Source organism: Gouania willdenowi, chromosome 1, assembly GCF_900634775.1.
Source record: "Gouania willdenowi chromosome 1, fGouWil2.1, whole genome shotgun sequence".
Lineage (NCBI taxonomy): Eukaryota > Metazoa > Chordata > Actinopteri > Blenniiformes > Gobiesocidae > Gouania > Gouania willdenowi.
In genome coordinates, this window is record NC_041044.1 from 26,854,436 (window position 1) to 26,868,445 (window position 14,010).

General features: G+C 38.7%; 1 protein-coding gene across 3 annotated transcripts; it reads left to right on the forward strand.

Annotated features, from left to right (window-relative positions):
• Window positions 1-1,280: 1,280 nt before the first annotated feature.
• LOC114454505 (serine hydrolase-like protein) lies at window positions 1,281-13,526 on the forward strand. Of its 3 annotated transcripts, none has more exons than XM_028435149.1 (13): window positions 1,281-1,413; window positions 1,552-1,689; window positions 4,166-4,279; window positions 4,370-4,411; window positions 5,872-5,891; window positions 5,992-6,066; window positions 6,335-6,441; window positions 7,080-7,159; window positions 7,229-7,263; window positions 7,340-7,416; window positions 7,488-7,563; window positions 10,922-12,224; window positions 12,537-13,526. In XM_028435149.1, the coding sequence occupies exons 1-12, from the start codon at window positions 1,389-1,391 to the stop codon at window positions 11,039-11,041; spliced, it is 909 nt and encodes a 302-aa protein (XP_028290950.1). In that variant the 5' UTR covers window positions 1,281-1,388; the 3' UTR covers window positions 11,042-12,224; window positions 12,537-13,526. The 3 variants fall into 3 exon arrangements, with proteins under 3 accessions (XP_028290950.1, XP_028290879.1, XP_028291021.1); XM_028435078.1 differs by having other exon boundaries at window positions 12,541-13,526; XM_028435220.1 differs by having other exon boundaries at window positions 12,545-13,526.
• Window positions 13,527-14,010: the final 484 nt, after the last annotated feature.

Below are 14,010 nucleotides of genomic sequence, written 5' to 3' on the forward strand. Positions count from 1 at the left end.
GCTCTCGACAAAAGTTATAAATGTCTACAAGCCCACCCAAAAACTGAGAGAAACACATTTTATCTCGTCTGGTTAATCTTTTCCAATAATGAGTTGCTGAGGGAGGATTCGGACAGAACAGGGTCATATTTCATCTATTATTAAGCCTCTGTTCAAAGCTCTGAGAACCAACTAAAGCTTCAGATATCTCACAGCTATCTCATATCTAATCCTTCTTGAAGATGATTTTTAAATATACGACACCTTCTCCATTCTGTATTTCTCTAACCTCGGGTGTGTCGGAACCCTTCGATTATGTCCCATCAAAGTAAAGATAAGTGAGATGATGAGCTACATCTAAAGCCCAGCTTGACCACATTTTTTCTTCTTCTCTAGAATCAGTTTTTTTTTTTTTTTTTTTTTTTTGTTATGCTGTGTTACAAATACACTGAAGCCACGATTAGTGCACAAAGTGACAAGAATTGCCTGATCAGCTACTTTTTTACTGAATTATATTTAAACTATATTTATATTTCAGAAAGGGAAAGTACAGAATACGTGTGTGATGTTCTAATAATAATAATAATAATAAAATGTAAAATATATTTTTAATCTGATTTATTTTTTTTAATCAATTACGAGGCATATATGGTGTTCACATTTTATTTACAAAGTTGAAAAACATTGTGACACAGTCATAATATAAATAGCCTGGCAGTCCCCATAGAGCAGGGGCCAGCAACCTTTCCTCTCAAAGGAGCCATTTTGCCTAATTTCACCAGGATTAAAGTCCTTCTGGAGCCGAAAAAAAAAAAAAAAAAAAACCTTCTCAATGCAAACAATACAGTGTATAAATTTCTATAAAATTGAAAGATATCAAATAATTTTATGAGTTAATGAATTTAATTTCTTGCAACATATCAAGCAATATATTTTCTTCCAGAATAGTCTTTTTGTTATCTTACCAGGGATTTCATTACAATTTAATGTTAGCCACAGGTACAAGTTATTGCACAATGTGATTTATTTTTAGGTAAACAAATTGTTTTTATCCTAATTTTATTTGAAGTTAATGTCATTATTCATCATTACCCTCTGTAAGAAATAATAATTAATTATTTTATTAAGTTTTTGAAAGCTATCTAGAGCCATTGCAAAAGAGTCAAAGAGCCACATGTGGCTCCAGAGCCGCAGGTTGCAGACCCCTGCCATAGAGGGACAAAACACAGAAGGAAGACACGCCCCTCTTTCGTGTGATTGGTCAGTATTAATGTTTCTCATTTAAACAGCCAATGGAACAGCTTAAATCTTTCTGTTGTGTTTCGACTCCAAAGGTTAATTGTTTTCAGGAATGTAGCAACTTAGTTTCCGCTTTAATTCCTCTAAAAAGCTTTTAATGAAGAGTTATTATGTCTTCTACGGTGACTGCAGAAGGTAAAATGTGTTTTACACTCAAGTCTGTCATACAGCTTTACTCTGTAAAGTCTCGTGTGATTTGCTGTACTTTGTTTGAGACGAAGCTGTGATGTGTGATTTAGTGCTAGTCTGATTTAGCGGTGTGTCCGGTCTCAGAGCTCTGTGTTGCTGTACCGTGGGGTGAGATCAGGGGGAAGAGCTGGGGACCCGGGGCCGGTCCTCCTGTCCTCCTCCTGCATGGCTGGGCTGATAACTGTGGATCCTTCGACCCACTCATTCCTCTGCTGCCTAAAGGTAACACTCACCACACGGTGTTAGCATCTGAACAACTAACTATGAAGGCCGTGGCTTAACGTATCCGTAGACTGCCACTCTATGGATACGCAGCGCCCCTCATTGGCCAGTTTTGGTCACGTGATGGGTGCACCACGTGACTTAAAGTTCCGTCATTTGTTTTTTTAGCTCATATTTATTTTTAGCTACCCCGCTAACCCTTTTATTTTAGCCTTAACCCTAACTCTAACTTTATCTTAACTCATACTTAACTTGTATAAAGATGAATGTGAAAATTGTTAAATTTACAACAACTGTTGTTTTAGCAAAATCATTTATAATAATTGAGAAATAAAATATAAAAAATAACAAAAAAGAGAAAATTGTTAAAATCGAAAGTTGATTACATCTGTTCTGGGCTATTGTTATCTTTTGGCATCGGTGAGGCCATCTAATTTGTAACGTTTTTGTTAAGAATGGGGTAGGAGTTTATTTTTTTCTTCATCCTACTCCTGTTCTTCTTTTCATGGAATGTATTATTGTTGTGTTTGCTGCATTGTTGTACCAATTTTATCTTGCATTACCATGAAAAAAGAATAAATGAAATGAAAAGAAATCTCTAAAAACCCTGAAAACCCTAAAAAATTAATTATTAGAAAAAAATGAAATGTTATCAATAATGGGATTCAAACCCACGTCAGCGAAACCCAAATTAGCGGTCAGTGCAGCACCTTAAATCACTTGACTATCCCAGCACGGTGATGATACAGGCACATTGCGCTTATGTAGAAAAGCTCCAGAAATGTGTCTATAGTCTGGGGGCTATGGATACATTTAACGTACCTTCAGACACTTTCTACTATAAAACAGGGATTCTCAATGGGTGGGTGGAGACCCAAAAGTAGGTCATGGAACATTTTTTAGGGGCCTGTGTAAAAACATGTTGTCCCTTGCTTTTATTACCTACTAACCTGGAAAGAGCCAGATTGATGTGTAGCCCTCCCTCTAACTCGAGTTCTCCACATCGATCTGGGTCTGTATCTGGTGAATCCTTTCAGAACCAGGGAGGGACATGAACAGAATGCTTGACGCTGATTGGACGAATCGCCTGTCCACCATGATTTGTTTTAGCCAGTCACACGGTAGCAAATGATGACATCGGCATGCGCAGCAGAGACGCTGCTACAACAACAACACGGCTCCGCTTTGCCATCTTTACGGTCCATAAATGCACAAAGCGCCTCTCGCTGTTGCTGTTTCAAAAGGAACTGAGTTTATAGCAGCTTCCACACGTTCATCTTCCTGCGTCGACATCTTTCTATTTTGAATCGGAGCTATGCTAATAGCGGTAGCCCAACTAGTTCCTCTCCCTGCAACTGCGCATGCAACAGTTTTGCTTCAGCGCTTCTGCCTTCGTCACAAACGGATATCCCGCCCTAAACCACAACACTGCCTCATAATTGGTTCTAACAGTTTCAGTTCAGATTCGAAAGGCAAGACGGGAACAGTACAAGATGGATTCTGGTGTTAGTGAACATCCATCTTGCAGGCAAGGTTAATTACCTTCGCCAGGGGTGTCAAATTCCTTTTAGTCCAGAAGCATTTGTGGGTCACAGATGTGAGGCAGGAAAATTACTCATTTGAACATTATTGTGTAGAGCTCGATATCATGGCAAATTTCCTGAATCGATTTCAATTAATAATGTTTTGAATCGATTAATCACGATTGGGTATTGATTTTTCTTCTTTTTTTTTTGGTAGTGGCTATCCGTACGGTTGCCGTATCAATGTACCGACATTCTATCCGTACGCAGCGCCCCTCATTGGCCAAATGAAGAAGAAGCCTATTCATTTAAATTCTGGCTCTACAGTAAACTATGCAATACTGCATAATAGTTCCTTTTCTTTTTAAAAGTGCAACTGAAAATGTATTTTGTGCCCTAACAATGGACAGATCCCATATCAAAGAAATAATATAAATAAACAAACTATGGCTTTCATTCTCTCTTGTTCCTCCCTTTCCTCTCTGAGACCATCTGACCTTGGATTTCACAACTTCGTTCTTTCTCACCTCTTTCATTTTGTCTTTGGGAAGCCAAAATGCTTCCACACTTCTGATTTAAAACACGGTGGTGCATCCTGAATTTCCAATTCTAAATAGATAGCACCCTTTGCTGTAAAAACTTTTTTTTTTAAAGTACTGCAATTAAATTTCAGATTATCGACGTGAACCGTGACACCTTTGAATGGATTTTTAACTGCCTCACGATTAATCTTTACATCCTTATATCTGTTTATTTTTTTTTACAGAAGACTCTGATTTTTCTCCACATGTCCCTGTCTGTGTAATGGCTGAGCCTTTTCAGACCCAAAATGCTGCTCTGTCTGTGACCTTCCTGCAGGCAGAGATAGAAAGTGACAGCTTGTTGGACTGAACACTGACATGACTCTTTCAGGTCCGCTTCATTCTCCTCTCTCTCCTTCTGCTACTTGTCAGAGTGCAGATACGTGGCCGTGGATCTGGCAGGTCACGGACTCTCCTCACATCGAGTTCCTGGAGTCGACTACTCCATCCATGCTTATGTAGCAGATGTTCACAGAGTCACTGAGGGTGAGTGGAACCAGATGTTTCATGTCATCCATTTTATAATGAAATAATGTTATAATGTAATCGGAATATTTAATGTGACCCCACCCACAGCCCTTCACATGACAAAGTTCACCATCGTTGGTCACAGTATGGGTAAGTCACATGACTGTGTTGGTTAATTAATGTGTAACGACAATAACAAAGTTGTGAAAAAGTCCTTTTGTTGTTCCGTTTATGACGTGAAGGACAAAGTGCGTTTTAGTTCTGTTTAGTTTGGATATTCACTATTTAAAAAAGACAAGTAAACAGGTTGCGAGACACTGGGTGGGGGGGGGGGTTGCCAGATGCCTTCAAGAAACAGATTTTTTTTTTTTTTACAATTTGAGCCCATTTTTACTTATTTTTACAGTTTTTCTGCAACTGCACTAAACTTGCAATATTTTAACATATTGTCATTACTTTTTCTTGCCATAGTTTTGCTTCTTTTAATGCATTTTTGCTGCATTACACTCATTTCTGCCACTTCTCCATCAAATTCCAATGCCTTTTCTGCACATTTTCTCCACTTTCAAGACATTGGCACTTATAAACCTTTTCCACCCTTTTTCTCACCTAATGTCACAAATGTTGACACACTATTGCCACTTTTAACTAGGGGTGTCCCGATCCGATTTTGATATCGGATATCGGCCCGATATCAGCCGGAAAATAAATCACGGATTTTATTGGACTGCATCTAAAAACGCCGATATAAGCGCTCCGATAAGTTTTTATGGTTTTTCCTAATAACTGAGGTGAACTTGAATTGTTGACTGTTGTTCTCTGTTGAGTAACATCACTTGATAAAGCCTTTTCTAACATTTCACACGAGAGATTAGCAATAAAAGTATGTATGATCCATGATAATAGCGCATTGGATCAGTATCGGCCAATACGCAAGGCTGCAATATCTGTATTGTATAGGAAGTGAAAAAGTTGTATCGGGGCATCCCTACTTTTAACCTCTTTTCAGCATATTTCATGTTTATTCTTTTGCCAATTTAATCACATTTGTGATTTGTCATGCCCTATTTTTTGCAATACCCCAACCCCCTCCCCCTTCCCCCCATTTCTGACACTTTGAACCCTTTTTACCACCTTTTCTGTCCGTTTTTGGCAATTCTAATGTGCAACATTTAACCAATTTATGTATTTTTTAAAATCACATTTTACCACCCATTTTTGGTCCCTTTCAACCCATTTTATTTTTGACTAAAACAAGGACTTATATCCTATGGCCCAAATAATATTAAACTTCCTGGATAACAGTTGATATTATTTAGATAAATAAATGTGGTTATCACAGATTCATAGAACAATAGACCATATTTTTTCTGACTTAATGGATGGGGCCCTAAAAGCTCCCCTTTATTCCCCCTTATACATGGCCCTGTCTCCACTTGACTGTTCTTGAACGTTCATGTTTCTGGCACCTTTATTTTTGGGGTCACGGGCTGAAAAGGTTGAGAACCACTGCTTTAGAGAACAGACATGAATCAATATAATTTAAATGTATCACGGTTTCCTTCCTTACAGTAAAAATGACATTGTGATCTTGGTTGACTCTCTTGCAGGTGCTACTATTGCTGGCATGGTAACTAAGATTCATCACATGTTCCTCATCATTGTGTCCACACTTTAAGCATCACATACATTTACCTGCATCATCGTGGCACCTCACTGTTCTCTCACAGTTCAGCGCTTTGTTTCCTGAGAAGGTGAATGCCACCGTGTTACTGGACGCCTATGGATTCGTTTCCACAGACCAAGTATGTTTTCCTCATCACCACAATGCAGGAAAGTCAATCTAAACTGATGCCGTGTTGGTGCAAATATGATGTGGTATCTTTGGAACTTGTGTGTGTGTGTGTGTGTGTGTGTGTGTGTGTGTGTGTGTGTGTGTGTGTGTGTGTGTGTGTGTGTGTGTGTGTGTGTGTGTGTGTGTGTGTGTGTGTGTGTGTGTGTGTGTGTGTGTGTGTGTGTGTGTGTGTGTGTGTGTTCCTGCTTCTTGTTCATGTGGTTTTTTTTTTTCTGCAGGTAGATCTGGTCTCGACAATGCGGTACGGGATGGACGAGATGATACAGTTTGAGCGCGTGTTTGGGAAGAAGCAAAAATTGTACACACATGAGATGGCAGTGGAAAGGTATTGAACAGCAGCTTCATTCACAACCATAGGGTTGATTAAAATCTTCTTATTTTACAAAAAAAAAAACAAAGCATTTGGGTTTGTTGTAAATGATTGATGTAAATTAGAATATATTTTCTATTCAGTGAATTTGACAAGATCTGGTTTAATCTTTTTTTTTTTCACTTTTGTGCTTCAGTCTTTTATAATGAGCACCTTAAAACCTACTCTTCATAAGATCGTTTTTTTTTTTTTTTAGTATTTAATATTGTTTCATTTGTTGATCCACAAGAAAATGTGTTTTAGACACCTAGGATTTTACAGATTTAAAGGAAATTATGTTTGGTAAGTGCCGTGGTTGGTCAAACAATTTATTTTTGTTGATTATTATATAGATTATTATTGTTATTGTTATTTTTGTATAAGATTCAGAGCTCACAGAGTATTTTATGCTCTTTTATTCGATTGAAATGTTAAGATTTGATTAATATTTTTCAGATGCATATTCATTTAAGCATATATACCTTACACTTTGGTCCTGTTAAATGTTCAGAATCCTCATGCTCATCCTGTTTGACACATTAACATGGAGCACATGTTCCCTTTATGAAGGTCACCCACTAATAGGTGACCGACCTTCCTCTTTTTTCCTCCAGACTATTGGCTGGAAACTCCACACTATCTGAACAGTCTGCACACACACTTTTGCATCGAGGTCTGACTCCAGTTGAAGGAGGTATGCCGTCCCTTGATTTTTCATCTGAGTCGTCCTCTGCTGCCATCTAAATGTGTTGATCCCTCATAGGATTTGTGTTCTCCAGAGATCTGCGCGTTAATTTTGTGAGTCCTGAGTTAGTCTTTGCTAATGTTCCTGTTAGTTTTCCGTGTGTCCATGTGTTTTGCTCCTTTTGTGCAGAAACACATTGAGCAGCAGAGTTTGGAGCAGTGTCTGGAGTTACAGTCAAATATTCAAGGCCCTGTCCTGCTTATTCTGTAAGAAATGTGAGGAAAAGACTTTATAACAGCAGAACATCCTGAAAATGACTATCATTGCTTTTTTCCAGAGCGGAAAGCGGCTATGGGCTCAAGTTAAAGGAGAAATCCAAAGCTGCGCTTGTCCAAGGTTACCTTGACAGAAACGTGAGTTTGACACAAAAATCTAAATATATGAGTCTCAGAAAAACATTCACTAATTTATTTGTGATTGTTTAAACCACGTGTGTCAAACTCGAGGCCCAGAGCATCTAGTCTGGTCCGAACAAATATTTTGTCCATAAGTTAAAGTTACAGCAGAAATATGACTCTTCATAAGATTTAAGATGATTTCATCTCCACCAAAATATGATGTAGTTTGCAGTGGCCTGCTACATTATTTACAGTAAAATTGGATCACAATTTTTTGGTAAAACCTGGGAAATTCTCGCAAATTATCCATAACATTGCAGATTTTAACAATATTTGTTGCAAATTTAAGTAATTTTTTACCAACTGCTTAACATTTATTATATGATATTACTCTTAGATGTGAAAGTGCAAACTGCGGCACCGCAATTTTGAATTTCTGCTTTTTCCTTCAAAAAGAGGGATTATTTCTGTTCTGGCCCAGCTGAGATCAAACTGGATCGTGGCCATTGTACCCCTGTTAAAGTTGCTTTAAAAGCTTTCTGAGCATGCAATTTAGCCAGCAGAGACAAAATGAATCATTGTGTGGAATTTTCTTCAAATTATTCCACTACATTTCCCTAAATTAAATAAAAATTGAACAGGGACTGATATCTGTAACTTATTGTCAGTGGCGTACAGAAGTGCAGACTAGGGCACATTAATGTTGAAAATGCTCATTTTCCTCGCCTATAATCTGCGGCCCGCCGTATTTGGCCCCTAAACTAAAATGCTTTTTACACCTCTGGTTTAAACTATTAACACATTTAAATTGAAAATATTATGACAAGATAACAATATTTTATCCCATTTAATTTTGGCTAAGTTGATGATTTGTAAGAACCTAATTCAGCTTTTAGCTAATGTGATGGTATGAATGTGGATTACTGTTGATTAGCATTCATTACCAACACCTGTTGACGCGTTACCTCGTCATCTCATTAAGTCCCAGTCTGTTGAATATTCCGGAGCATAAATATATGATAAGATGATATGATATGATCTCTTTTCACCCTCTTCTTTCACCTCCTCTGTCCTCTTTATCTCCTGGGGGGAGGAGGGAGGGGGACTGAGGGGGAATATACGTGATGAGTTAGAACTGTGGGCCACTCGATCATCGGACGTCCGCCCGGGGCGGTCTCTAATTTTGTCCATCTTTATACTCTTTTTTTTTTTTTTTTTTTTTTTTTTTTTTTTATTTAGTTTTATAATAAACCTTTTTTATAAAATCATCAATGCCTCGCCTGGACTCCATCATTCAACCAGAGCAATAAATCATGTCTCCAAATGAGGTCAACCGCAAATTTGCCGTAAATCGTTCAGTCCATACCTGTATAATTTGTGTTGAGGGAATATAAATTCAGCACTTCCACTGACCCTTTCGGAATCATTCATCTTTAAATTCTCCATATATGACCACATAGAAGATAAAGACCATCAATCTGCCATCAAACAATGAGAGTGAGTGAGTGAGTGGGTTGTAGAACACAGCCAGTGAACCTTTTGCTCTAAGTAATTGCTGGAAAATGGGCAGATGGAAGGAGGTGAGCTCAATGGCCACGTTTACATGGGAGCTTTAATTCCTCTTTAAAGCATAATAAAAGTTAATTCTTCTTTAAACTGACCTTGTAAACACCTATATTCCTCCTGCTACTTTAATTTCGAATTAAACTTAAATCCAAATTAGGTGGCTGGTTTATTCCAGAATATTTAAATTCCGCATTAAATAATTCCTCTATCTTGTTAACACTTGATTTCACTTTAAGTTAATTCCGGGCGTTCTGCGCATGCGCGACTTGCCGCGATGACGCGCTGGTGATGACCTAATCCAAGATGGTGGCCCGGACTAGAGCCGAGACTATACATTTAAGGCAGTGGTTATCCGTACGGTTGCCATATCAATATACTGACATTCTATATGTACGCAGCGCCCCTATTTGGCCAGTATAGGTCAGGTGATAGGTCAGTCATTGGCCAGTTTAGGTCACGTGACTAAGACTAAACCTTACCCTAAACCTAACCTTAAAAATTGTTTATTTAATTATTTATTTAATAAGAGTCTTAAAAAACTTGGCTATAATGAAAAGAGTGGATGGACAGAAGCATAAACATCAAGACAACAGGCTTCATCAGACACTAAGACCCGGAGACGGAGGAAATGCGTCCCCATACTTCTGCACAGGCTGTAATATCACCAAGTTTATGATTGTACCAGTTGTTAGAGCTACTATCTTTACCAGGGAGCAACTATTTATTCCTGGTTATTGTTTTCTGGAGTTTTACTGGGCTTTACTTACCTGTGATTAGCTCCTATCTCTCTTCCTCAAACCTCAATTCGGAATTACTATTACCATGTAAACACGCAGCAGAACACTTTAGTTCCGAATGATTTAATTCGGAATAACTAATTCTGAATTAAAAAACATCATGTAACCGTGGCCATTGTGATGGTTTGGTAAGTGGGTCAAATCGTCTCCCAAACACAAGCTCCTGCAGAAGTTTTCAGTCTGCAGTGGTCGGTAATGAAAGTATCTGAAGAAAGGAAAGGAAGAAGCACAGTCGACAAGGTCACAGCTGGCTCAGGCTCAATGGTACATACAGGAAGCAAACACAAGCTGCGGAAGAATCCCAGCGGACATCAGGAAAAAGCCAAAGTATCAACCACTACACCAGACATGGGCATCTGGCACGCAGCCCCCAAGACAAACCCACCAAAAATTGTAATTCAAGAAATTGGAAGTAATATGAAGCCCAACATACTACACAAAATAACTCCAAAAACACACAAAACAACAGCAAAATGCACAGAATGTCAACCAAAAATACACAAAACAACCACCGAAACACATATACAAAATGACATTTAAGAAACACACAATGCTAACACAATAAATACTGGAAAAACTCTAAAAAGGCAAAGATTGACAATAAACAAAATCCAAACATAACACACTGGAAAAAAAAAAAATAACAAAAACTCGTAAAATAAACAAAATGCCAGCAGAAATTCCCAAAATTACAGATAAATACACAAAATGACTAAAATCTGATTCTAGCTTTCCCATTCCATGTTATAGATTTATTTACTATAACGTAATAATAATAATAACTTTAACCTGTAAAGCAATCTCAACGTGCTGCAGAGACAGGGCCAGAATTTAAATTCAACAGGTAAAAGCAATAATAAAACCGACAGCGAATAAAATCAATAAAACATAATTAGAAGAATGCTCTTGTAAAAAGTTTCTAGACCTTGTTTAAAAACATCAATAGTCTGTGGGGCCCTGAGGTGGGCAGACTGTTACTCAGTGTGTGTTTTTATCTCTCCCGCTCTCAGGACACGGTGGTGACTGTACCAGGCAACCATCACGTTCATCTTAACAACCCTGAAGTTGTCGCTGGTTTAATTTCTGACTTCCTGCGAACAAAAGTGCTGACGCTACAGCAGACAGATTAGTTGGTACCCGAGCGCACGCACAGTTATCATGTCAGAAAAACAGTTTGTTTTTTCAGTTGAATTGTGCTGTTTTTTAACCAGTAAATAAAAGAAGCACTGATCTCGTTCACAGCACTCTATATAAATGCACAGGGTTAATACTCGATTGTTTTTACCATGGGTGTTGATTTCTTTTGTCTCACAATGAGAGTATTGTTTAATGGTGACGCACTGGTGAAAGAAAAACCTTAGTGTGAAAATAAATACATAATGGCAACAACATACAAGAATCATAATAGGTTTTTTGTTGTTTCTTTTTGATTGGGGTTTTTAGTGGTCAAAAACACAACATGTGGTCATGGAGCGATATGTGTGACGATACGGTTATATCATTAATAATTGCTTCCAAAAAAATTAGTGATGCATTAAAAGGTAAATATATGGAATTTTCAGTTATCGAAGATGAATAAAATTCAGAGACACAGCAAAGGAATGAAAGAGCTACTAAAATCACCTGCCGTTCGCACAAAAATATTAAATGTGTCTTTTCAACATTGTTGGCCACAACTCATTCTTTGTTTTCTTCAGTCCTTCATTTAAAGCCGATGTGTTTTAACGAGGCTGTTTATCACTTTTATTCTGGTTCCCGTGCCAAAGATGAGCTAAAAAAAAAAACTTCCATCCATTAAGCTGGTGACATCTTTTTTAAAGACTTCTGAGGCACTGCAGCTGCTGTCATTTAGAGCAGATATGAAATGAGCAGTTAACACAATTATGGCGCCCTCACACTCTCTCTCTCCCTCTCAATGTCAATGTCACATAAAATGTGTAATGGCCTTGGTGTCAAATGTAGTGGAATTGATTTTACGCGACGAGCAGAAAGTGAGCATCGAGACATCTGTAGAGCTTGTCCTCCTCTAATTGTCTCTCACACACACACACACCCTCCCCCCCCAAAAAAATCATGATTATAGTTATATAAGTTACCCTCCTACCATCCTCTCAGCCATCATCCGCCACGTTGTCATGGCAACCCCCTCCCTTCCTCTACGTCAGAGCCAGGAGCTGGAGGATGAATTTTGGCCGCCTCGTGTGCAACAGTCGGAGCTGCAGAAAGAGTCTGATGCTTGTTTTGAGCCACTGCTGCAGTGTCACCATCAAACACCTGGAGAGCAACGACTGACTGATAGCTCAGCACCCACAGGTCAGCACGCGTTCTTCTACTCACCACCATGCACTATTTTTAGAAAGTCTAATTGATAAGGACTCTGGAGGGACTCGTGTTGTGTCTGCTCGTCCCTTATGGTGTTGGGACTTCTTTCCCTCACAGCTGACAGAACAATGCTGCAAAACAAAGAGAAATGGTTGCTGTTGTCTGTTGTGTATTGTTCTGTAAGAGTAACTCTGCACATCCTCCCTTTCCCCCAAAATTCCTTCTTCTCTTCCCCTCCTTCCTCCCAATCTTCTCAACAATGTTCCCACCACCTCCACCTCTTTTCCATTCCTTTCCACCCAGACAGACAGACATAATGTCGTGGTTGTTCTTGGACTGGTTCGTCCCACTCTACTTGCTGGTGTCAGTTCTGGTGCTGGCAGGCTTTGGAGCGTGCCTGTACTTTCTGGAGCCCGGGCTGCAGGATGCTCACAAGTGGAGCAGCAAAACAGTCCGGCATCACCCGCTGGTGGCCAGTGTGAATTACAGAGATGAAGATGGTAATGCCCTGATATGATCCAAGAAGACAGGGCGAGGAGAGGAGGGGCCGCAGGCCATCTGGATGGAGTTGCCACTGGGACGCTGATGGAATGGGGGCCAAACCCTGAAGCCGAGAGAAGAAAATGTAGCACTGAGAGAGAAAGATAAGAGGCAGCTTGTATCTGATTAAACATACCTTTTAAAATTCAAGTTTTCTCTTGCATTCCAAAGTTTTCTCTGATCTCTGTAGATCGTCTCTGCAGAGATCAGGAGAAAGAAAATAATAATAGAAAAAGGGTTTAAAGCTTTCTGCAAATGCAGAAGAGACGGTTTTTTTTGCAGACAGAGATTCGGAGGAGCCTGGAGGACAAGTTGCCCTTTAGAAATGTCTCTTTGTAAATGTCATGCCATCCTACACTTGTGACAACTTTTACTTAGAAAACTTACTTATATTGTGCAATGAAATTGTATGGCCATCGACATGAAGTGCAATGACTTTGCTGCTGACTGGGAGGGGCTTCGATCTTCTCATGGCAGCTGCTGAGAAGCATGTGGATTGTTGGTGCCGCTGTGCCAAACGGGTGTAGTCGTGACTTTGTTAACAATCAGTGTAAAGATTGTTTCACAAATGGTTTTTACAAGATCCCAAGTTACAGGATGGACCAAAAACATTGAAAAGCCAAAATTGAATAATGTTGTAAATGTGATGCGTTTTTACCTGACAGCATGTTAAGCAAACTGTGTGTTACATTTCTCTTTTTTGTTATAATGTTCTCCATTTGTTCATACAAAAATAAAACTTCCTTAAGTGTTTTGGTTCTGCTTTTAATGAAAGTCTAATCTACAAAGGCATGTAGAGAATACGTTTAGGGAGAGAAACTCAGTTTGGAATGCCCTTTGTTTTAAATGTAAGACTTTAATTGTTGAGTTCACTCATGTAACATATGAAGAATAGTTCCTTAAATGTCCTAAAAGGTCTAGTAATACAGTCACAGATATTTTTGTTGATTGTATTTTCATGGCACATATGGCATGAGCTTTTGCAAGTTCTTTATTAAACCTTTAAATTAGGAAAAGTCATAACAGATCATTGAGAAGTGAGTCGTCCCTCAAGATGAAATTACTTACAATAATGTTTTTTTTTGTTTTTCAAATTTAGTACAGGGCTGTCGAACTCATCTTAGTTCAAGGGCCACAGTTTTATCTCAAGGGGCCAGTGGGCCAAGGAAAAAAAGCACAAGTGTGGTGCCCCGTTTGCATGTTCATGTGTAAGAAATATTGTCACTTAAAATATCCT

What these genes read in the sequence shown, in the direction of transcription:
- LOC114454505 (XM_028435149.1), top strand. Translation starts at nt 1,389, where the DNA reads ATGTCTTCTACGGTGACTGCAGAAG. An exon ending in GAGATCTGCGCGTTAATTTT is followed by an intron (nt 7,264 to 7,339) that starts GTGAGTCCTGAG and finishes CCTTTTGTGCAG; the next exon opens with AAACACATTGAGCAGCAGAG. An exon ending in AAGGTTACCTTGACAGAAAC is followed by an intron (nt 7,564 to 10,921) that starts GTGAGTTTGACA and finishes TCCCGCTCTCAG; the next exon opens with GACACGGTGGTGACTGTACC.